Genomic DNA, 26,225 nt, shown 5'->3' on the forward strand with positions numbered 1-26,225 from the left:
CCAGAGTGATACCCCAGTACCTCATTTTCCATAGATACTCTTTGCTAGATAACAGACAGCAAAGAACAGCCATATACTATTCAGTTACAACGTTCAAGTCAAATCATAAAATATACCCATATCCATATTTAATGACTTGCTGTATGAGCATCTGAACTATAACATTCTGATGTCAGTGTACAATGTCTTCTGGTGTAAAGCTTTCAGCAAAACCTCAGGATGCACCCTGACACTACTGATTATTAGCTGAGTGACCTTGGGCAAATCCCCTGACCTGTTCATCCTTCTCAGAAAAATTAAGCATATGAATAGCACTTAGCCCACTGGACTTTTGTGAAACTTAGAGAAACAGTGTATATAATGTGTTAAATATTACCTATGAAGCGGTCCCTCATGTTGGCACCTACTAAGCGGTCTATAATATTGACCTATCATTACTTCTCCCCATCAATGCAAAACAAGTTCTTTTAGAGTCAGGCTTCTCTTGGACCCTAATAATATTCTACAGCTAAATAGCAACTCTGTGGGGGCATTTTCTCTAAGTCTTGCTAAGTCTGAGTTCATGTAATTTACATGTACCCAATGGGAACCTCCTTTAGGCCCCCTTTTCTTACCTATTCTTTATGAAAATGTGCCTCCATTTTTCTTATATTTACTTGAGTTTGCATGGATAAATTTAAAATAAGTTGTTTTTTTTTTTTTTAATTTGAGTGATTATTGCCAGGAATGTGAATTCCAAAATGAATTAAGTCAAAGAGTTAAGGTGCTTTATAGTTAGCTTTTGCTTCACTTGACAAGAAAATATTAGTATTGTGCTGTTTTTAAATAGCACACATAATTATCCCCTCATTAATGATGTCAAATATTATTATTTAGCACATTGCTCCAATTAATTATGTTTTTTAAAATTAAACAGCTAATCTCTAACAAGATATGTTTAAATAATCATATCTAATGCTAATGGGATAGGGAGTCATTCCAGCATCTTCTTTATAAACACAAAATGAAATTAAGGCTGGTTTGGTTTCCTGCACTGAGCAGCTCCTAACTTCATGTCCCACAATTAGCTGTACACAGTTTATGCTTCCATGCACATGGGCATGATAAGTTGCTTCAGTTCAGTTCAGTTCAGTCGCTCAGTCATGTCCGACTCTTTGCAACCCTATGTATCACAGCATGCCAGGCCTCCCTGTCCATCACCAACTCCCAGGGTCCACCCAAACCCACGTCCATTGAGCCGTTGATGCCATCCAACCATCTCATCCTCTGTCGTCCCCTTTTCCTCCTGCCCTCAATCTTTCCCAGCATCAGGGGCTTTTCAGATAAGTCAGCTCTTCACATCAGATGGCCAAAATATTGGAGTTTCAGCTTCAACATCAGTCCTTCCAATGGACACCCAGGACTGATCTCCTTTAGGATGGACTGGTTGGATCTCCTTGCAGTCCAAGGGACTCTCAAGAGTCTTCTCTAACACCACAGTTCAAAAGCATCTGTTCTTTGGTACTCAGCTTTCTTTATAGTCCAACTCTCACATCCATATGTGACCGTTGGAAAAACCATACCCTTGACTAGACGGACCTTGGTTGGCAAAGTAATGTCTTTGCTTTTTAATATGCTGTCTAGGTTGGTCATAACTTTCCTTCCAAGGAGTAAGAGCCTTTTAATTTCATGGCTGCAGTCACCATCTGAAGGGATTTTGGAGCCCCCCAAAATAAAGTCTGACACTGTTTCCACTGTTTCCCCATCTACCCATGAAGTGATGGGACCCGAAGCCATGATCTTAGTTTTCTGAATGTTGAGCTTTAAGCCAACTTTTTCACTCTCCTCTTTCACTTTCACCAAGAGGCTCTTTAGTTGTTTCAGTCATGTCCGACTCTTCACCCCATGAATTATAGCCTGCCAGGCTTCTCTGTCCTTGAGATTCTCCAGGCAAGGACACTGGAGTCCATTGCTATTTCCTTCTCCAGGGATCTTCCTGACCCAGGAATTGAACCTGTGTCTCCTGTATTAGCAGGCCAATTCTTTACTATTAGCGCCATGCACAGTTTATGCTTCCGACTCTAAAAGGCTCACTGTTGCTATGTGGACTATGTTCTTCCAGGATTTTTTATCTGTTACTGTTCATCCTGGGGTGTCCTTTCCACTAGTCTTAGCCCAGATCAAAGCTCATACATTCCCTGTTTGAGGACACCTCCCCAGCCCCTCCAACTGAATCACTTTTTTCATTCTGAGCTCCCAGTCTGCCCTGCCCACTCTTCTGATAGAATGTTCAGTGAACAATACTGTGATTGATCTCTGAGTATGTCTGTTCCCCATTCCCCTCCCTGGCTCTTCTGTATTCCCTTCTACATCAACAGCCCTCAGCACATGGAAAGTGGATGAAAGCTGGCTTTTCTTTACTTTTCTCCCCTAAATCAGTAAATAGATAAATGAAGAAAAGAACATTCATAATCAATATGAATATGATAATCAATAAATGATTATTGAATGACTGAGTGGGTTAAATGAGTTAGTAAGAATCTTCATGAGTCTGGGATGTGCATGGCTTAAGGCACAAGAAAGATCGAGACAGAATATTTATATTTTGAAATCAGAAGTGAAAAACACAGTATAAAGCAATACTGTGGTGTTAAATGAGGTAATTTATTTAAAGTCTCTAACCACACAATTCTCAGTAAGCTTTCTACAGCAGATGCATTTTATTGTGCTTCTTATTGTTACTGCTATGTTACTCAGTAATTAGTAAATGGAAAAAGCCACCTAATATAGCAGATGCTACTGGCTGATGCTAAAGCACCTATTTACTGCTATTTTCATTTATATTAAAGACACTTTTAAAAAATTTACAGTGATAAAAACAGAGTTTAATGTGTAATAGTTTCTATTAATATATATGAACTAAATATATAGTGTTATATAATCTGCAAGCTAACTTTACATGTATACAAAAACTATCATTTGTTTTAATTCTTATCATACAGTGCCATGCCTTTGTTAAGTGGTACTTATTTACGTCTGCCTTAGGTCAATTTGCTGTTGCATCTTTATATCATATCAAATGGTATTATAGTACCTTGCATGATATGTTTTATCATGATGCTTGTAACAAACTATCCCAGCCCCTCCTAAAAGGATATTTATTTTTTGCTTCTTTGTAACAAACTCTGCTAATCCATCTTGGACAGGATATTTGCAGTCTTTTACATCCTGTCAGTCTTCCCTGGTGGCCCAGATGATAAAGAATCTGCCTACAATGCAGGAGATGTGGGTTCGATCCCTGGGTTGGGAAGCTTCCCTGAGAAGGGAATTCCCTCCTCAGTTATGATCCTCAGAGGCTGTCTTTACTGAGTTCAGATTTTTATATTTTTTAAAAGGCCATAATTGTCACTTACAATTTTTTTTTTCATGAGCCCAACTCAAGCTATGTCTAGTTAACTGTTTAAATCAAAATATTTCCTTGAAGGTCAACAGTCATGTTTATAGCAAAATTGATTCTACTGTTAATACCCTATTAATTAAGTTCCCTTAGAACTGAGTGTGGGATAAATTAAAATTGACTTCTTGCAGTTAGGGTAACCTCCCTTGGAAGGTACTGAACAGTTTTCTCTCCCACATTTTGTGAAAAGACTTGATTTCTCCATAGTCTGTACAATATGAGAGTCTATCTATTCTCAATACTTCACATCTCTTCAAATGTCATGTGCTCATTATATATCCGTTATTGTTTAGTTGCTAAGTTGTATCCAACTCTTCTGTGTCTCCATGGACTGTAGCCCACCAGGCTCCTCTGTCCATGGGATTTTCTGGGTAAGAATACTGTAGTAAGTTACCATCTCTTACTCCAGGGGATTTTCCTGACCCAGGGATTAAACCCAGGTCCCCTGCACTGGCTGGCGAATTCTTTACCAGTGAGCCACCTGGGAAGCCAGATTATTTATCTACTTCATGGCAGAAAGTATCACCACTCTCTACGACATTTAGTAGCTGATAAACCTAATACTTCATTCTTATAAGAACCATACTTAACCAGAGTTTTCTCCCAGAGGTGTTTGTCGCTGTTCAGTCACTCAGCCATGTGTGACTCTCTGCAGCCCTGTGGACTGCAGCACGCCTCGGTTCCCTGTCCTCCACTGTCTCCTCCAACTCATGTCTGTCGAGTCAATGGTGCCATCATGGCCATTATGCCTGGCTACCATGGAACCTAAATGTCATGAAAACATGCATGATAAAAGTGATAATCCATAGATTAAATCTACTACTCTTAACCAAAAAGAGAATAACATCCACAAAATGGCAGGTTTTGCCCTCAATTTGGGGGTAGGTGGTGTTGGATATAGATTTAAGTCCTGAAATCAAGAGCCATCTGGTTTTCCCTCCACACCTGAGATAGGAATTCATTGCTCTCTAAACTCCTTGGAATCCCTGGGTGTTTCAGAAAGCAAGGAGATTCAATTTTGTTCTTACAACAAAAAGTCCTGTGTAAAGAAGTCTTTTAGTCTGTGTAACAATAGCAACACAAAATCCTTTTATCTGAAACCTGAGAGTCTGATAGAAACATAGAATTTGGGAGAAGGTTTCCAAGATAACAAAGCAGAATCTTTAAATAGCAATACTGATTTTGTTTCTTAATAATCTCTCCAACTTCTTACTGCCCCCCGCATCCTGCAAATTTTCAACATCCAGCCATTTTTGCCTTTTTCATCTTAGCTCTAAGCATCTTATTCTAGCTTCTTATTTTCCTAAGACAGAGAACACCAGTATCTGGCTATGGTAAGCAAACTAGAATCTCACCTAAGAACACTGATTAGCTTGAAGTTTTAGCAAATGTTCTTGTAAAGGAACGGCCCATTCTAGCACTGTGTCTTTTGTAGTTTCAATGTTTAAAGTATGAATTCTCTTGAACACCTCACCTCTTCAATTTCTGTGTGTGGCCAGTAAAAATCAGCAGAGACATGGGAATAACCCTAATCTGCAGGCAGAGTATGTTTTTCTTACATTAAAAAAAAGTGAGATTTTCTGTCATTTCTTAATTTAGTGTATGATTTGAGCATTTTTTATGTATGAGGTAAGGGCTAATAATGATGAGAGTTACAAGGTAATCTGAAACATGTTTCTGAACTATAAGGGAAAATACAGTGAATAAATGCATTCAAACTGACCAGGTAATTATTTCTATCCTACATAATCATGGATTTTTTTTTTTAAAGAAAGAAAGAACATGTGGGCTTGGTCTTAAGACAAGTGGGGGTTTCAGTTACCAGCAGTGAGAAGGAGAGCATTGCAGGCAGAGTCAGGATGAGTCAAGTCAGAGAAACAGCAAAGTCCTGAGTACATGAAGAGAGGTGAAAGGCCAAGTGACCTTGAATGGAGGGATCATGTAGGAGAATATAGTTGAAAAACGTGGATGAAGAAATAAGTAGAACTGAGATTATGGAAGCTCTTTTTTCTCCCTAGATATGTAATATCAAGCTTCTGTGATAGAAAATGGCATAGACCAAAACTCTATTAAGTGAAGGGGTGGGGAAAGCAACCAGGTTTGCTGAAAACTCACTAAGTGTCCATTGTGAAATGTTGTGCTTAAAATATGTGTTTAAGTATGGTGGGATCTAGAAAGAATGATACCGATGAATCTATTTGCATTGGAAGGCAGAGTCTTAACCACTGGATCACCGGGGAAGTCCTTAAGATGAACCTATTTGCAAAGCACAAATAGACACACAGACAGAGAGAGCAAACATTTGGATTCCAAGGGGGAAGGGGAGTGGGAGGAATTGGGAAGTGGAGATTGACATACATATCCTACTATGTATAAAACAGATAACTCATGAGAACCTACTGGATGGCACAGGGAACTCTACTCAGTGCCCTGCAGCGACCTAAACGGGAAGGAAATCCAAATAAGAGGGGCTATATGTATGCATATGTGTGTATATATATATGTGTGTGTATGTGTACATGTTGTATATATATATATAAAGACTTCCCTGGTGGTGCTAGCGGTAAAGAATCTGCCTCCCAATGCAGGAGACACAAGTTCAATCCCTAGGAAGATCCTCTGGAGAAGGAAATGGCTCCCCACTCCAGTATTCTTGCCTGGAAAATCCCATGGACAGAGGAGCCTGGTGGGCTACAGTCCATGGGGTCACAAAACTTTTGGACACAACTTGTGACTAAACAACAATAGCAAATATATGTATATATGTGTGTGTGTGTGTATATATCCGTGTGTGTGGGTGTGTGTGCGTATATAGCTTATTCACTTTGCTGTACAGCAGAAAATAGCACAACATTGTAAAGCAACTATATTCCAATGCAAACTGAAAAGAAAAAATACCAGTTACCAGTAAATTTAAACTTTATGTGAAGATCTTGCTGCCTAAAAGCTATTTATTAAAATAAATATAAATAATAAGTTTCATCTATGGAAAGTATATATATATCTACGTATCTTTCTATCTAACTTGTTTCTTACTTTTAAATATTTTCATTATTCAAACCACAGTAAATCTCAGCTTCTTTATTGCAATATCTTTGACATATGATGTTGTGCAAATTTAAGGTGTAGAACATGTTAATTTGATACATTTATATATTGTCATGTGATTCAAACACCTCCTTCATTGCTTTCCTACTTAATCATTTAAAGCCACTATCTCCTTCGAGCATTCCATTCTGCTGTGTCCTTATATTAGATTTTTAATTCCTAAAGTGTCTAGTCATTCTGCATCTGGAGAGAAGGAAGTGTTTGTAGAAATGAGAGTACAGCATGAATCACAGCTGTACACGTCCCTTTCAACCCAGTTCCTATGAACACCAGTTCTTGACATTGGACTTTACAGCTGCTGTTTCCTTCACTTTGAATTCCCTGACTTTGTTCCAGGCTACCACTGCAAATTCTTCTAGCTAGAGCTCACACAATTCAGACTAGGGACCTCATAAGATACAGTGAGTTTTAGGCAGCTTTTTATAATATCAAAGGACTTTTATAAATCTCCAGTTGAGTTAGCATGAATGGGGAAAACAAAGAAAGAAAAGATTTCTCTTTTCAGGATAAAGGGGTCTCAACAGAGAGACATAGGTTTACAAGGATGTATGCAAACCTCAGCAAGCGTTCATTTTCCTCCCATTTACTCTAAAATCTCAGGGGAAGAATGGGAAAACAATGAAAGAAGACCTAGGGTTACAACCTTTCTCTGCCCTTACTGCCTCTGCATGACAAAGGCGGGACACATCTTTGGGAGAACCTCCAGGTCTGTGCTGCATGCTTGCTAAGTCACTTCAGTCCTGTCTGACTCTGCGACTCTATGGACTGTAGCCTGCCAGGAGCCTCAGTCCATGGGATTCTCCAGACAAGAATGCTGGAGAGAGTTGCCATGCCCCTCTCCAGGTTCAGAAAACTGGAATTGTTTTCTCTGGGCCCAGGGAGGTACAGAACTTCAATTCCTGGGACCAGCGGGGGAAGGAAGTATCATGATCCATGAACCATTCTACTGCCAGTGGCCAGCCCGCTTGGGGATACTTCATGAACAAGGACTGGGCTGTCCAGGCAAAACTAAATGCTCAGGAGACTGAAACTGTCTGTCAAAGCAAAGCAGAGATAGAGACACAGACGTAGAGAACAAACGTATGGACAGCAAGGGGGGAGAGGAGGGTGGGATGGATTGGGAGATTGGAATTGACATATATACAAAAATATGCATAATAAGGATAACTCATGAGAACCTACTGGATGCCAAAATAAATATATAAATTAAAAAAACCCAATAAAACCAGCCCATCTAAAATACAGAGCTAAAATTGATTGTGTATTTACTTTTTTTTTTTTTTTTTGAGGTAGGGTAGAACTTCTAACCAGCTATCTCGTCACTTTTGCTTTATCCCAGGACAAGCAGAACTCCCACTAGAATTTAAGCTTGTATTTACATTTTAAAGATAATATTAATGCTGAAATTCAAAGTTATTGGCTTGTTATAAGTTCCATCGACTTATAGATGACAGTAGTTTGAGGAGAGAGGACGGCAACCCAAGAAGATCTAGATACAAAATGAATTTTCTGGGGATGGGAGGGGCGGGGTGGTCCTAAATTCTAGTAACAGGAGATTTGTCCAGTGACTTCTCTGGGGACACCAAATAGCACTGGACATTAATCATCTGTTTCCTTAGCCTTCAGGTCCTTCAGTGTGCTCCTGGCCTCAAGCTGCTTTAGAACTAGCGTTCGCTGTGCACACCTCCAGCGCTATTATTTCCATATCTTTTGTGAGCCATTCGAAGTCAGACCTGTTCGCCAGAACATAAAATCATGTCAGAAGGAGAAAACTGTGGAGGAGTTAAAACATGGATACTTTCTGAAGTAAGGAAAGCTCAGAATGTCAAACTATATTCACTGGCTGAGCAATCAATGGTTTTCATTCCTGGAGTAAGACTAATTTATAAACATTTATAACATAAAGAGTTCTATAACAAGGAAGTGCAGAGTGGTACTTAAGGGACATACATCTATAAACTGTGAGTCAGAAAGCAAATGCATACATTAATTATCTTTTAACTTTTTGAAGGATCAAAACTTATGTCCATATTTTAAATTGTCCTAATTTGTTGAGCTATCATGACCTTTCCCATCACACATAGTGCTCTTTATATTGATTACTATATACACAGTAACCAAATTTATTTCTTTGTGGCTTTGAAGTATATAAGAAACGCAAGTCCTTCTAATATAAAATGTAAGTGGTGATACCACTTAGCATGGAAAGGTGGACCAAAGCTAACCAAAAATTTAAGTGTTTTCAACAAACATATATTTCTTTCAAATTTTCTGATTTCTTTCAGGAAAATGAGAAAGTGTTCTTTTACAAGTTTTTGAAAGATGAAGATGAGTTTTACAACATTGTAGCTGAGTGAGACAGAACCACAATTTGTCTAGTGTCAAAGCAAGATATTTTAGTTTCTGATACTTTGAAATTTATATTGTACCATGTGTTCCAATGTTCAGGGGAATGTATCAAATGGTAAAATATGTTAGCTATACCCAGTTATACTGTAGCTAAAAGTGATGACTTGCCGGTTTAATAGAATGGACTTTCAAAGGACCATTGGAGCCATTCATTGTGAAAACATGGTGAGAATGATGGAAAGCAGACACAAGCATGGGTTATCTTTTGGACACTTTAACTGTAGTAGTCTGAACAAAACCATCATCATTCATTTCTAAAGTGGCAAGCTGTCTTGCCCTAAAATATCCTGTCTGGTCAATTGACATCAAGTAGAAGGCAATGGCCTGGAAAATCCCATGGACGGAGGAGCCTGGTAGGCTACAGTCCATGGGGTCGCTGAGAGTTGGACATGTCTCAGTGACTTCACTTTCACTTTTCACTTTCCTACATTGGAGAAGGAAATGGCAACCCACTCCAGTGTTCTTGCCTGGAGAATCCCAGGGACAGCTGAGCCTGGTGGGCTGCCGTCTATGGGGTCACACAGAGTCGGACACGACTGAAACGACTTAGCAGCAGCAGCAGAAGGCAATGGCAACCCACTCCAGTACTCTTGCCTGGAAAATCTCATGGGTGGAGGAGCCTGGTAGGCTGCAGTCCATGAGGTCGCTATGAGTCGGACACGACTGAACAATTTCACTTTCACTTTTCACTTTCATGCATTGCAGAAGGAAATGGAAACCCACTCCAGTGTTCTTGCCTGGAGAATCCCAGGGACAGGGGAGCCTGGTGGGCTGCCGTCTATGGGGTCGCACAGAGTCAGACACGACTGAAGCGACTTCAGCAGCAGCAGCAGCAGATCATCCTATCCTTATTTGGACCCTATATGAATTAGTTAGCTTCTCTGGGTCCCTGAGCCACAGAGTATGGGCATGGCAGCCCACTCCAGTATTCTTGCCTGGAGATTCCCATGAACACAGAAGTCTGATAGACTGCATGCAGTCCATGGGGTTGCCTAGAGTCGGACACGACTGAAGCAAGTGAGTGCATGCACACACATAGACAGCCTTGTACCCCAGCTCCAATTCTATAATCACCCAGTGAGTTTCCAAAGAGAAGAACTCAGAAAATAATAATACACAATTCACAGTACATGTCTGAAACATCAGTGGGCCACTCAAAGATCTTCTTTCATATAATTGCCATTTTAGTCATTGACTGTCCTCTACAATGAACCAGCATCTTACATTTACATACCTTTTCCTTCAAGCCACTTACATCAATTCATTTATCATATCAGGGATGAGAACTTAGGGGTAAATTCTTGTTGACAAGTTGGTTGAACAAGCCTTACTGAACGGTCCTCTTCCTCTTTCCTTCTCTCTCTCTCTCCCCTCCCCATCTGTTTTGCTGTCCTTCATTCACATTAATGCCTTCTCTCCCACTCTCACCCTCTCCTATTCTGTATTTCTAATTTTATGAAGAATTTGGTCTGCATCCTGACACCATCATGGATTAACTTATCCAATAAGAAGTTGGACAATAGCCAAGAGGTACATGAAAAATGGTATGCATCTCTAATTATCAGAAAAGTGCAAATCAAAACTACAATGAGTTACCACCTCACCCTGATCATAATAACCATCATCAGAACACCTGCAAACCAATGCTAGAGAAGGTATGGAGAAAAGGGAACCTTCTTACACTGTTGGTGGCAATATAAATTGGTACAGCCACTATGCAGAACTGTATGGAGATTCCTTAAAAACCTAAAAATAGAGCTGCCATATAACGCAGTAATCCCACTCCTGGGCACATATCCAGAGAAAACCATAATTCAAAAGGATACATGCACCCTCAAAGTTTACTGCAGGACTTCTTATAATATCCAGGACATGGAAGCAATGTAAATGTCCAGGAGGAATGGATAAAGAAGATGTATATATACATACCATGGAATTTTACTCAGCCATAAAAAGAATGAAATAATGTCATTTACATCAACATAGATGGACTTAGAGATTGTCATACTGAATGAAATAAGTCAGGCAAATAAAGACAAATATCATATGATATTGCTTATATATGAACCTATTTACAAAACAGAAATTGAATCACAGATGTAGAAAGCAAACTTATGGTTGCTGTGCTAAGTTGCTTCAGTCATGTCCAACTCTTTGCAACCCCATGGACTGTAGCCTGTCAGGCTCCTCTGTCCATGGGATTCACCAGGCAAGAATACTGGAGTGGGTTGCCATTTTCTTCTCCAGGGGATCTTCCTGACCCAGGGATCAAACCCATTCTTTACCACTAGTGCCACCTGGGAAGTCCCCAAACTTATGGTTACTAAGGAGGAAAGGGGTTCTTGGGAGATTAGGGTTGACTTAGACATATATATATATATATATATATAGACACACATATATAGAGAGAGGTTGACACACATATATATATGCTACTATTAATATATATATGGGCTTCCCAGGTGGCACAGTGGTAAAGAATCCACCTGCTAAAGCAGGAGATGCAAGAGACATGAATTCAATCCCTGGATCAGGAAGATCCCCTGAAGAAGGAAATGGCAACTGACCCGAGTATTCTTGCCTGGGAAACCATGTGGACAGAGGAGCCTGCTGGGTTGCAGTCCATGGGGTTGCAAAGAGTCGGACATGACCGAACACACACACACAAACACACACGTTAATATATATAAAATATAACTAATAAGAACTTACTGTATAGTGCAGCGTACTCTGGTTGGCGCTCTGGAGTGGCCTATGTGGGAAAGAAACCTAGAAGAGTGCACGTGTACATGTACAGCTGGTCCCCTTTGCTCACAGCAGAAACTACCCCAACATTGTAAAGCAACTATACTCCAATTAAAGATAATTTATAAATCAATTTTAAAAAGAAGACATTTCTTTTCTTTTTTTTTTTTTTGAGTGAAAATGACATTTTCTAGACCTCTAAACCATATGCAGAGTTCATGACTTTGATTTTGGCTGAATTGCTATTTCATTACAGTTCTTCCTGAGATAAAGTAGGTTTTATACAGCAACATTTGTTGAATGAATTAAGACATTCAGCTCATTTGGATTACAGAAGCCCTTCATCTTATCTGATTATATATCTTCTATGCCATGTATAAATTTAAAATACTGAGAAAATTATTTAAATACCCAACATCTCTCTTTTCCCAACTGAAACAGAAATGATAATATCACCCTATATTTTTGCTTGTTTTCTTTTTTTTTAATTTCAACGAAATGAGAGCAAATGCAAATAACAGTAGGTGATAACAATGTTACTGATTTATTAATTTTTCCTTTACTAATACTGCCTAGTGCTGCTTTCCATATACTTGAAATGCTCCATTACTGAAGTTAACAATAACAAGACCAAAAAAAAAAAAAAAGAAAGAAAGGTGAAATAATCAATTATGCCCTTCCCCTTACAAGTGTTGAATCAATGACAGACTTTGTGATGATGTGAAGAACTTGGCAAATAGGAAACACTAGGGAACCATGCTAATTGTTTTGGGTGATGATGGTGAGATATGCATAGTGGGAATAATTTGTTTGTCTTTAGATGTTTATGAGTTGTCTAATAGGCTGCTGATACCTCCTCAATGGGACACAGCATTCACAGAGCTATGCTCCCAAAGGTCAGATTGCAACAGCATGATGTGAACAACATGTCCAAATACTTCCCTGGGATGCAGTTAACAAGGGGATTCAGACTTCCTCTTTCTCTTCTACAGAAGCCAAGAGGCAACAGGGCTGTGTTTCATTGGGAAGAGGCATTTGATGGGGCTCAGCTTTTCCAGGAAGCAGACAGGCGATCTGTAGGCTGGGGAGAAAGTGTTGGATGAAGCTAAGTGTCTAGAATTTAAAGAGTGTTCTACTGGTTCTCAGTAGACAGCTGCCTCTTGAGATCTGGCCCTCACCCAAGTCTTGAACATCACCTCGGCATTTAAAGAGAAAACAAGGAAAAAGGGAATCCACAAAGCTCTGTTCTAAGGAGCATTCACATCAAGGAACGCCACAGGCTAAGTTTTGTTCACCCTGTTAGCATAGAGAATCATTTTGCTCTACAGAAAGCTGTCTTTTCCTAACCGAGAAAACAAACAAACACACAAAAAGCAGAACTAATTAAGATCGTCATATCTCAATAAATATGCAAATGAAAAATCAAAACAAAGAAATTCTATTTATCACATCATGAAGTTGCAAATTGCTGTACAGGCTGGCTTGGAAGAATTGCAAGGGATGGAATCTTTTTAATGGCTTTGCCCAGAAAGTGTGTTCAAAGCTGCACTGATGGGTTTATACTTGAAGATGAAGGTGATGAACTCACCAAAATAAAAATATTTTCATGCCTTATCTCCCAACACTGTGGGAAGAAGAGGGGGCTACAGATTCTGTTAAGTAACTATGTGTCAGGTGTTGTGCTATGAAATTTGCTCTTTATATATCGCTTCAAGAAGAAAGCCAATGAGATACCCAATTTACAGATGAAGACAGTAAAGCTCAGAGAAGATAAGTTCCTGCTTCTCACTAGGTCTTTGAAACCAGGATTCCTACCTCCAATCATTTGTATGACATAATGTTTTCTTCCTCTTTTACATTTTTCTTGCTGCACCATATAATTCTCCAGCACTACCCAAGGTGACTTTTTAATGTGTTTTTACAGGATAGCAAGGGCTTCTCTGGTGTCTCAGATGGTAAAGAATCCACCTGCAAAGAGGAGGCCTGGGTTTGATCCCTGGGTTGGGAAGATCCCCTGGAGGAAGGCGTGGCAACCCATTCCAGTATCCTTGCCTGGAGAAACCCCATGGACAGAGGAGCCTGGCAAACTGCAGTCCTTGGGGTCACAAAGAGTTGGACACGGCTGAGCGACTAAGCATGCATGCACACACAGGATAGCAAAGCATTTGGAAGGAAATGAAAACAGTTTTCAGATATTCTCTCCATACATTTTCCACATCTGTGTATTAAGGACCACCTTATTATTGGAGGCACAGTTTGATTTCTGTATCATGTCATTTCCTTTAATTTATATTTGATTGAATTTGCATATGTGATAGCTTCTTGAATTTATCATCTTTGAAACAGAAAGAGTGAAAGGGAGAATCACGGACACCACAATATTGCTGACAGTACCATTCCTCTTCCTTACCAAATGGACTTGGTCCTGTGAAAGCTGAATCTGTAAGCTGCAGAGAGAGCATCTCTTAATCATATTGGCAGCTTTGCTTTGATCACTTGAGCCTGCCCTCTGCCATGTAGAATGCTGCACTTAGAAGAAGGCTCTCCCTGGTCCCAAGCAATATATGTGCTATTCTTATCTGCTGGGTGAGGTCTTTATGAGGACGGGGAGTTGCCTGGAATGAGCAAACAGCTAATGAGATGGGGCCAGCCTGGTATCCTCATTGCCCTGGTCTCAAGGGCAGTGCAACCAGAAGTCTCGCAACTGGCAGAAGGTCAGCACACACGGAACTGCTTATTAACACTGACAGTAATATGAGACAACAGCATAAGCAAAACGTCAAAGAGGGTGGTCCAGCTAAGTGCTTGGGCACGTTAAAAAAGAAGAAAAACCAAAGACAAGGAAGGCAGCTTGGGGGAAGACTTAGAAGAAGAGGTGGGATGCAGGCTTTACCTTCAACATGGGGTAGACTGGCAGGAGTGTCAAGGACAATCTGAGTGCATTCTTTTAGACTTGAGCAATTTTGTTCAAAGGAAATAAGATAATGGACCAAGTGGCCGCAGGAGATACACATAGCAACCTGCAACAGGCAGTGTGTCTTTTCTGGCCATCCCCTCTTCTCCCTTCTTCCTCCCTCCCTCTTCTTTTTGTTTTTGTTTTCCTTTTTTCTCTTCCTCTTCTCCTTCTTTTGTCCTCCCAGCCTTTCTTTTACCATTTCAAATTTAAAACATTTCAGTTTTATTTTCCCATTAAAGCAGTTATTTTATGGCATTTGCATGTATTTACATATTACAGGTGATATTAATATTATGATGTATATGATATGTATGTAAATGTTTTTTAGAGAGCCCATTGAAGATTGCTTAGGGCACTTCTGGAGGAAAGTGACAGACATCACTTCTGCTCACATTCTTTTGGTCAGTGAATAGTTTAAATCACTATTCTTGTTGCCTATATATGACTCCTCTCAGTCTATACAAGTATATTTTCCAAATTGTGCAAATGCTTAGTATTTGTAGCAGAATCATGTCTTGTGAGCCTATTACTTTTATCAATTCAGTGTTTTCCTTACTGAAGTATATAGTTTAGTGGTCTTTTCTTGATGGCCCATGTGTGGGAAAATATTTATCTTACCCTCATTCAAGAAAAATAAAGTTTTTGCTTCTTTCTTTCTTCTTTCTCAGTATAGTTAGAGGTTGGTAGTTGTATACATCTTTTCAAACAGTCAGATCTTCATTTCATTGATTTTCTCTATTGTTTTTCTCTTTCAAGTACATTGATTTCTGCCCTTATCTTTATTGTTTACTTCTTATGTTTGCCTTAGTATTTATTGTTGTTGTTCAGACACTCAGTCGTGTCCAACTCTTCACAGCTCCATGGACTGCAGCACTCCAGGCTTCCCTGTCCTTCACCATCTCCCAGAGCTTTCTCAAACTCATATCCATTGAGTCAGTGATGCCTTCCAACCATCTCATCCTCTGTGGTCCCCTTCTCCTCCTGCCTTCAGTCTTTCCCAGCATCAGGGTCTTTTCCAATGAGTCAGTTCTTTGCATCAGGTGGCCAGAGTATTGGAGCTTCAGGTTCAGCATCAGTACTTCAATGAATATTCAGGGTTGAGTTCCTTTAGGATTGACTGGTTTGATCTTCTTGCTGTCCAAGGGACTCTCAAAAGTTTTCTCCAGCACCACAGTTCAAAAACGTTAATTCTTTGGTGCTCAGTCTTCTTTATAGTCCAGCTCTCACATGCATACATGAGTACTGGAAAAACCATAGTTTTGACTAGACAGATCTTGTTGGCAAAGTAATGTCTCCACTTTTTAATATGCTGTCTGGGTCTGTCATAGCTTTTCTTCCAAGGAGCAAATGTCTTTTAATTTCATGGCTGCAGTCACCATCTGCAGTGATCTTGGAGCCCAAGAAAATAAAATCTGTCATAGTTTTCATTGTTTCCTCATATATTTGTCATGAAACGATTATTTTGCTCTTATTTTCCCACTTTCTTGAGGTGTAGCTTAGATTTACGATTTAGACTTTTCTAAGGTACGCATTTATTCCTATAACTTTTCCTCTCACCACGGCTCTCTGTGTGCCACAAAATTTGATATATTGATATATTAATTCATATATATGAATATATATGCAGATGCTTTGACCTCCTGAATTTTCTTATCTATTTTCCAAATGTTTGGAAATGTTCTTTTCATCTTTTTGTTTTTTATTTCCAGCTTGATTCCTTTGGTCAGAGAACCCAGACTACACTATTTCAGATCTTTTAAATTTGCTCAAATGTGTTTATGGCTCAAGATGTGGTCTGTCTTGATACATATTTTATCGGCATTGGAAGATAATAGGTATTCTGCTGTTATTTGGTGGAAAGTATGCTATAAATGTCAGTTCTATGTTGTTGGTTAATGGTGTTGTTGAACTCTTCTATGCCTTGACTGATTTCCTCTCTAGTTGTTTAATCGCTTGTTGAGAAAGGAGTGAAGTCTTGAATGATAATGATAGTTTTGTCTAATTCTCCTTTCAAATCTATTAGGTTTTGCTTCATATAATTTTCACTTCTATTGTTTGGTACATACGCATAGAAAAATACTCTTGACTTTTTGATGTATTGACATTTTTATTATCATATCCCTTTACCTCCCTTGTTATTTTCTTTGCTCCGATGACTATTTTATTTGATGCTGTTGATATAGACATTCCTGGTTTCTTTTGATTAATGTTTGCATGGTGTATCTTTTCCATCCTTTGGGTTTGTATCTATCTATTTCATGATACTTTAAGTGAATTATTATGAACAGCATACAGTTGGGTCACATTTTAAAAATCTACTGTGCCAGTCTTTCTTTTAATTAGTAATATAAACAATTATATAGCATTTAATGTTATTGATAAGTTGTAGCTAATTCTTCCATTTTATTCTCTGTTCTCTCTCCCTTTTAGTCTCTAGTTTTGTGTTTTCCTGGTTCCTTGTTAGTGGGTTTTTTAAACAATTTTGTTTTTATTTCCTTATAAGATCTTGAGTGTTATCTCCACATACATATTTTTGTGTTGTAGCTATTACATTTTGTAACTTAAAACCTAGTGGTGTCACATTTTTGCCAGTTTAAGTATAGAAAACTTCCCTCCTTGTACATCCTTTTACCTTCTGATTTATTATATAATTACCTTAAATATTTATATGAACTGTAACACACTGTATAATTTTGTATAACAAACTATATAATTTTAGATCCAATGGTCAAACATTATTTTAATAGTTCAAGAGGGAAAAAAATCTATTGGCTGTATTTATATTTTTACTCTTTAGTTGTTCTTTCTCCCTTTCTCATATTCCAACATTATACTCTTATTCATTCATTTCTGTTTAGAGGGTTTCCTTTAGCCATCCTTTTAAGGTAGGGTGGCAACAAATCCTCAAAATATTACTTTGTATGAAGATGTCTTTATTTTCTGTTCATTTCTTGAAGGCCATGTATATATATATAGTATTTAATAGTACTAGGTTGGTAGATTTTTTTTTTTTTCAAATTTGAAAAATGGTGTTGTGTTTTATCATTCCCCCTATGGTTTCTGATGAGATCTCTGCTGCCATTCAAATTATTTTTCCACTATAGCACTGTGACCCTACACTTTCTCTCATACTGGTTTCAAGATTTTCTTTCTTCTTCTTTTTTTTTTTTTTTTTTTAGTTTCAAGAATTTTAGTTTGCCTTTAATTTTCAGAAAACTTGTTACCTGTCTTATCAGGTCTCCTTGGGTTATCTATTTGCTCAGTATTGTATTTATAGGTTAATGTCTTTTGCAAAGTTTAAAAGTTTTCAGCCATTACTGTTTTGAATTTTTTTTTTAGCTCTCTTCTTTTGGGACTGCTGAAATGAATATTATAGACCTTGTCTTGATATTCTCTTCATTGTTTTAATCTATTTTCACTCTGTTATTCACAGTGAATAATTTCTATTGTTCTGTTTTCAAGTTCACTGGTTCTTTCCTCTGTTCCTTCCATTCTGCTGTTGAGCCTAACCATTGAATTTTTTAATGTATTCTTAAAATATCTATATTTATTAGTTTTAAAATTTCCATTTGGTTCTTCTTTATATGTTCTGTTTCTTTATTGGAACTTTCTGTTTCTTTGTCAAGTTTTACATTTCTGTTATTGTATTTCTCACTTCTACAATTTCCTTCGATTCTTCTTTATGCTCCTTATTTTTCGATGATATTTTCTATTTCTTAATTAAGACATTCAGTTATTTTTCCCTGTCTGTCACAGTGACTCAGTGGACTATTTATATGAGGTCCGCTTTCAAATCCTTGTCAGATAATTCTGACATCTGTGTCATATTGCGGTTGGCATCTATTGGTTGTCTTGGTTGATGTAATGAGTGAAATCTGAACAATTTGGGTATTACTTTACGAGAATATCAGTTCAGTTCAGTCACTCAGTAGTGTCTGACTCTTTGAAACCCCATGGACTGTGGAACACCAGGCTTCCCTGTCCATCACCAACTCCTGGAGCTTGCTCAAACTCTTGCCCATCGAGTTGGTGATACCATCCAACCATCTCATCCTCTGCTGTCCCCTTCTCCTCCTGCCTTCAGTCTTTCCCAGCATCAGGGTCTTTTCCAATGAGTCAGCTCTTTGAATCAGGTGGCCAAAGTATTGGGGCTTCAGATTCAGCATCAGTCCTTCCAATGAATATTCAGGACTGATTTTCTATAGGATTGACTGGTTTGATCTTGCAGTCCAAGAGACTCTCAAGAGTCTTCTCCAACACCACAGTTCAAAAGTGACAATTCTTCCATGCTCAGCTTTCTTTACAGTCCAACTATCACATCCATACATGACTACTGGAAAAACCATAGCTTTGGTTACTGGAAAAACCATAGCTTTGATTAGATGGACTTTGTTGATTAAGTAATGTCTCTGATTTTTAATATGCTGTCTAAGTTGGTCATAGCTCTTCTTCCAAGGGGCAAGTGTCTTTAATTTCATGGCTGTAATCACCATCTGCAGTGATTTTGGAGCCCCCCAAAATAAAGTCTGTCACGGTTTCCATTGTTTCCCCATCTATTTGCCATGAAGTTATTGGATGCCATGATCTTAGCTTTTCGAATGTTGAGTTTTAAGCCAACTTTTCACTCTCCTCTTTCACCTTCATCAAGATGCTCTTTAGTTCCTCTTCACTTTCTGCCATAAGGGTGGTGTCATCTGCATATCTGAAGTTATTGATATTTCTCCTGGCAATCTTGATTCCAGCTTGTGCTTCATCCAGCCCAGCATTTCACATGATGTACTCTGTGAAGAGCTGACTCATTTGAAAAGACCCTGATGCTTGGAAAGATTGAAGGCAGGAGGAGAAGGGGACGACAGAGGATGAGATGGTTGGATGGCATCACCAACTCAATGGACATGAGTTTGAGTAAACTCCGGGGGGTTGGTGATAGACAGGGAGGCCTGGCATGCTGCAGTCCATGGGGTTGCAAAGAGTCGGACACAACTAAGGGACTGAACTGAACCGAACTCTGCGTGTAAGTTAAATAAACAGGGTGACAATATACAGCCTTGATGTACTCCTTTTCCTATTTGGAACCAGTGTGTTGTTCCATGTCCATTCTAACTGTTGCTTCTTGACCTGCATACAGATTTTTCAGGAGTCGAGTAAGATGGTCTGGTATTCCCATCCTTTGAATAATTTTGCTCAGTTTGTTGTGATCTACATAGTCAAAGGCTTTGGCATAATCAATAAAGCAGAAGTAGATTTTTTTTTGTGGAACTCTCTTGCTTTTTCTATGATCCAACAGATGTTGGCAATTTAATATCTGTTTTTTCTGGCTTTGTTAAATCTAGCTTAAACATCTGAAGTTCATGGTTCACATGCTGTTGAAGTCTGGCTTGTAAATTTTTGAGCATTACTTTGCTAGCATGTGATTTGAGTGCTATTGTGCGATAGTCTGAGCATTCTTTGGCATTGCCCTTCTTTGGGATTGTAATGAAAACTGACCTTTTCCAGTCCTGTGGCCACTGCTGAGTTTTCCACATTTGCTGGCATATTGAGTGCAGCACTTTCACAACATCATCTTTTAGGATTTGAAATAGCTCAACTGGTATTCCATTACATCTACTGGCTTTGTTCATGGTGATGCTTTCTATTTTTTTTTTATTTAATTTTAAAATCTTTAATTCTTACATGTGTTCCCAAACATGAACCCCCCTCCCACCTCCCTCCCCATACTCTGCATTCCAGGATGTCTGGCTCTAGGTGAATGATCACACCATTGTGGTTTTCTGGGTCATGAAGATCTTTTTTGTATATGAGAATAAGACCTATGAGAATATAGGTCTTATTAAACTCTCCTGCTTGGACTGGGCTCCTACAACACCACTCAGACAGGAAAGGAAGGAATCTTGTTATTACCACATGAAGGTGAAACTCTAGTTTTCCCTTAGGCTCCATGGACACCCATGGTGCTGAGAACTCCTTGCTACTACTGGGCACTAATAAATGCTTTTGCTTCAACCAGGCCTTCACTAGTATTGTTCTGGGTGGAAGCAGTGTGAGTACCTTGTGCTATTGGTCTGCCTTAAAATGGTAGTGAATGGTCTGGTTGTCAATAGTTGTGTTTGGAAGTTCATGCTCCCCTACAGGGCCCCCACTGGTATCAACGGGTAAGAAACCATGTTAGTGCCCATTGGAGATGAAAGTTTTGGCTCTTTTCTACCTTCTCTGATGCTTCCTTAACTTCCTGGTAATTTTGGACATTACAATGCAGTCTGATGAGAGCAGAAATCTAGGCTCACCACACCTCTATTGGCAGAATAAGGACAAGACTGCTGTTTTTTTTTTTTCTCTGTGGTGTCTGATTGGAATAGAGCTTTTATAATGTAAAACTTTTTTTTTTTTTTTTTTGTGAGGTCACTCCATTTTTTAATCATTTGGATAAAGAGAGCAAGTTCTTGTCAGGGATTTTTTTGTCCTGTGAGCATTGCCAGGCTGTCAGCTTCTCTAGCTCCAAGACTAGAGTATGTGAGGCCAAAAGAAAATCCAGGGAACATACCACCACTTTGACCAGTAGGCCACCATCTAGTCTGGTTTCTTCTCTCCACATTTCATCCACGTTTCAGTTCCTTTAATATATAATATCCAGAGAGGGCTATGAAGAGGAGAAGGGAGAACCTTCTGTTTATCCAGAAGTGGGAGTCCCTGCATATGCATTGTGGTTCCCTAACTCATCAGGATATTTGCACATTTTGGCAAATAAGTGAGAGATATAATTAAACTACTGAAGGATCCCCAGGTGCACTAGTGATAAAATGCCTCCCTGCCAATGCAGGAGACACAGGAGATGCAGATTTGAGCCCTGGGTCAGGAAGATCCCTTGGAGGAGGAAATGGCAACCTGTTCCAGTATTCTTGCCTGGAAATCCCAAAGACAGAGGAGCCTGGTGGGCTACAGTCCATGGAGTCACAAAGAGTTAGACATGACTGAGCACATACATAAGCACAGCCTTCTTAATTTATAAATATATAAACTATATACATATATAAATGTATTTAACATATAAATATATAAGTATTAATATGCATGATATATAATATATAAATATATTAATGATATATAATTTTATAATATATTATACATTGTTCATTATATACTAATTATTGGATGAGCCAGAGAGTTTATCCTGTTTTTTCAGTAGCATCATGCAGAAAAACATGAAGGATCTTTTTGACACCTCAATATATATTTAAGCTATGTATTACACAATATTTTATATATTTAAGCTATATATTATGCCAATACTTTGGCCACCTGATGCAAAGAGCTTTCTCATTTGAAAAGACCCTGATGCTGGGAAAGATTGAAGGTGGGAGGAGAAGGGGACGACAGAGGATGAGATGGTCGGATGGCATCACCAACTCAATGGACATGGGTCTGACTAAAGTCCAGGAGTTGGTGATGGACAGGGAGGCCTGGTGTGCTGCAGTCATGGGGTCACAAAGAGTCAGACACGACTGAGCGACTGAACTGAACTGAACTGAACTGATTATACTTATTTATAAATATGAATGACAAAGGAAACTATATTTATTTAAAATTACTAAAATGTACTGACAATTAATTAATGGCTCATTAATTAATGGTTTAATTCATACATAAAACTCATGAATGTGGGACCAAGATGACAGGACAGAATGATTCTGACCCTACCTCTGTTCATGGCCACACCTCTACAGCTACATACAAATTGTTTCCCTCTGAAAAAGATCTGAAAATTGAATGACCTGCTTTTCTACTACAAAGAATTAAAGGACCGCACTGACGGCAGGAAAGTTTGAGACAGAGCCCTGGCAAGAACTGTGCCTGAAAACCAGCATGGAACAGAAGACATGGAGAGATCTCGTCAAGCTAGTACATCTATCAAAGGAGCGAGGGGCTGGTGTCCTACTCAACGCCTGGGGTCTGCACCAGAGGGATGAACCGCTAAAATGTCTGGCTAAGGGATCCAACCAGGCTGGTGTCCAAAGTGCTGTTAGAATCTGAGACTTCCCTTCTAAATGACTCACCTGTTGTCTTACCCACCCTGAGACACAGAGAGGGAAAAAAAAAGAAAAATAGCAGCTTGAAAAGTGCCTGGAGTGTATGTGAGAGAGACTCATTTGCTAATCTAAAACACATGTGCTGGAGGGGCAGGGATCTGTGAAAATTTTCCCCAGAGATGGAGGTATTGACAGGTGCCCTCTCCACACACTCTGCTGGCATAGGCACGTAAGCTGGAGAGAGCACCCTCCTGCTGCCTTGCTAAGATGGACAGGGGCCCGTGGTCATGGTACTATACCGCTGCCCTGCTGAAGCCAGAGAGCCCAGGTGGCTGCAGTGCCCGCCTCCTCCCTGGCTGGGGCTGGCATGAGAGAGTGGTCGTGGCACTCGTCCACTCCCAGCCTAACTTCAGCACGTGCACGCAGGCAACACACTTTCCCGCTGCATTGCTGAAACTCATGGATGTGCACGGTCAAGGCATTTTTCTGCCACCTTTCTGAAGCCAGTGAAGGAGCCCTGCTTCCCACCCTCTCCAGTTGCCTTGCTAATGGCAGTAGGTGTGTGTAATATACACAGGGAACTAGTTATCTATCTATCTCATATATCTACTATCTATTTCAGATATCTGTCTATCTATCACCAATCTGGGCATCCCAGGTAATGCTAGTGTAAAGAACGTCCCTGCCAATGCAGGAGCTGTAGGAGACACAGGTTCAATCCATGGGTTGGGAAGATCCCTGGCGGAGGGTATGGCAACCCACCCCAGTATGTTTGCCTGGGAAATCCCATGGACAGAGGACCCACGTGGGCTATAGTCGATGGAGGCGCAAAGAGTTTCTACTATATTTTCAGCACAGTCTAGGTGTTCTATAGAATAATATAAACATGAATCAGAACCAGGGGCTTTATTCACAATATAAGACTATATAAACACTATTAAATATCAAAACAAATTAAGTGAATATATGGAAATTTATATTTAGAGGGAGACATTTCAATAAGAGAGTCATCGAAACAATCATTCAATGGAAATTAAGGTGAGCTTTTACAGTTGATCTGTCATATTTGGCTGGATGTTGAGGAGCTGGAAGATTACTTTTGATATAGGAAATTGTCTGTGTGAATAATCAAGACTTGAAAACACATTCAGCCTGATATGTTTGAATGATCACAATAGGAACGGTCTGCTAACTTGGCTGTCGCAGGAAAGTCTATGGGAGACTGGAGCAGACTCCACAGTGGAGGGAAGGCAGGGCTTTATGAGGGGATGAATGACTCTGCTGTTAACTCATGGACACCTGCCAACTGGACCCTTTAAGAACATCCCATCCACTGATACTCATATTGCGTTAGTAAGCAAGGCTGAGTTCTTGCAAGTTGTTATAAATAGTGCTAATTTGAAATGGCATCATAAAAGTTATGTTTTAGAGAAACTATTGGTGTTGCCGACTGGGAAGGTTTTGTAATAGTAATTGCAGCAATGAAGGAATGAAGCAGCACAGCTCAGTTCCTGCTCATCTTCCCCACCCTGTTTCACCATCTTTTTCAGTATCCACAGTAGAGGGGAGTTACAATTTGTTGATCAGTTTTATTTTGCAGAGCACTCTGCTAGATTGCATCCATGTGTCCTCTTATTTGGTATTCACAAAAAATTTTGAGTTATTATTATTGCCCTTCTGTGAGGTGAAAGGGATTTTTCCCAAGGTCCCCTGGTCAGGTTCTTGACCTTCTGTGGCTTTGTCCCCTCAACACTGACCATGGTGACAGGTGTGTCAAAGGCACTTGGTGTCCTTGCCAACTTGAGCTTGTGTTACGACTGGAGTCTTACCTTCCTTGACCCAACTGCTTTATCACCCCCCGTTCAGCCTGTGAGACAGGATAACAACTAATGCTGTGATGCAGTGGAATCAAGATTCAGACTTCTTCTCTTTCCTCTCCATTCATGAAATGTACCCCCAGGCCTTCAGCTTAGGCTACTGAGTACCTAGAGAGCATGCAGTGGCTCCTCACAGTTAGTGAACAATTAAGAAACTGGCCTCTGATTCATTTCCCAAGCTGAAATGTAACCATGCCGCTGATTCCCCATTTTCATTGTTTATGGCGAGGCAGGTGGATGAACATCTCTGCCTGATTTATGAAGAGCTCGCCTTCTGTAAATCACAGAGTGGAAACCCAGCCTGCTGCTAATCCTAATTGGTTAAATCCTAAGTAGGGAGTGATTAAGAAGTCTTCAGGAAAGAAGGTACCTCATGCACATGAGGAAGATAATACAGTTCCTTGGGAGGAAATTTCTCCTGCTCATAATATGCGGTCCAGGTTTGTTCACTCCTACCACTCCCTTCTGTCTCCTGTTGGTCAGTATCTGTGATCTTCCACTTGTGAATAAACTGGAGGGAGATCTGGGAGATGATGAGGGAGTCCAAACATAGTGGGAAGAGAGTGCTATTCCTCCACTTATTCTCTCCTGTAATGTCCACCTGGGTTAATTTTTTTTATTTCAATCAGGCATCCACCATGATGAAGGGCTAGCTGTGCAATATGACTTATAGTGCTGTTCATTATAGTGGGAAACACTAAAGATTTTTGCATCCTACCTATCAGAATTCCAGTGCCACTCTTCCCTGGGCATAACTGACATGACATTCACAGAAAGTCAATGACAGCCACCTCTGATTTTTCACTTTGAGCCTCAAGGACCCTGACGATGTTAAATAGATGAGACCACGCCTAACTTGTGATTGGAAATCTTCTGATTGGACTTAGACATGCAGACTCTGCTGGCTAATGAAGAAGGGTGCCCGTAGATTTTATAGATTTTCTTCCCCTGTTGCAAGGTAGTGGTTGAGAGCACAGGGTGCTATACGCAACAGGTTGAAAGGAGTAGGGGGCTCTTGAGATTAGAACTCAGTGAAGATAATCCCCACCCTCTCTTTTCCAACCAATTATAAATGTTCTTTTCTTTGGGTAACTTCTCTTTTCGTCTTCCCCTCCTTCCTCTCCACCTCCATTTCTATTCCCCTTCCCCTCTTTTTTTTTTTTCTCCCTTTTCCTTCCCTCCTTTTCTCTCCTTCCTTTCTTCTCCATGTTTTCTGGGAACTCACGGCAGAGGCAGCAGCAACAGCAGCACCGCTTCCGAACTGGATGACGAGCCTCCCTGCCTGGAAGAGATTGAGTATGGTACCGACAGCAGCTCGGACCAGGAAGGGAGCTTCTCAGAGCTGGACCGGCAGATCCAAGAGTGCGCTTTCCACAAGGATGAGGGAGAGGAAGAAGAGGAGGGGACAGGGCAGGGAAGAAAAGCCATCCCTTAACCCTGAGGCTCATTGCAAGTTCTGTGCCTCTGGCCACTGGATTAGCTGCCAGGCTGCTGCTTTGCCATCAGACACATGCAACTTCAGCACAGAAAGCCCGAGTGTGGTCAACATCCCTACATCCAAATTTCATTCTAGTTTCACTATTCGTTGAGGGTGGCTACTTCTTAATTACAGCATTTTACATATCGGGTTGGTCAAAACATTCATTCGGATGTCATGGAAAAACCCAAAC

General features: G+C 39.8%; 1 protein-coding gene across 1 annotated transcript in view; it reads left to right on the plus strand.

The window, feature by feature from the left end:
• Positions 1-25,990, plus strand: part of AGBL1 (AGBL carboxypeptidase 1) — an 874,683-nt gene extending 848,693 nt beyond the window's left edge. Inside the window, exon 24 of the mRNA XM_068991508.1 lies at positions 25,788-25,990. Coding sequence (XP_068847609.1) covers positions 25,788-25,990 — 203 coding nt within the window. The remainder of the gene's footprint in view (positions 1-25,787) is intronic.
• The last annotated feature ends 235 nt before the right edge of the window (positions 25,991-26,225 follow it).

Source organism: Capricornis sumatraensis, chromosome 19 (assembly GCF_032405125.1).
Source record: "Capricornis sumatraensis isolate serow.1 chromosome 19, serow.2, whole genome shotgun sequence".
In the NCBI taxonomy this organism is placed as follows: Eukaryota; Metazoa; Chordata; class Mammalia; order Artiodactyla; family Bovidae; genus Capricornis; species Capricornis sumatraensis.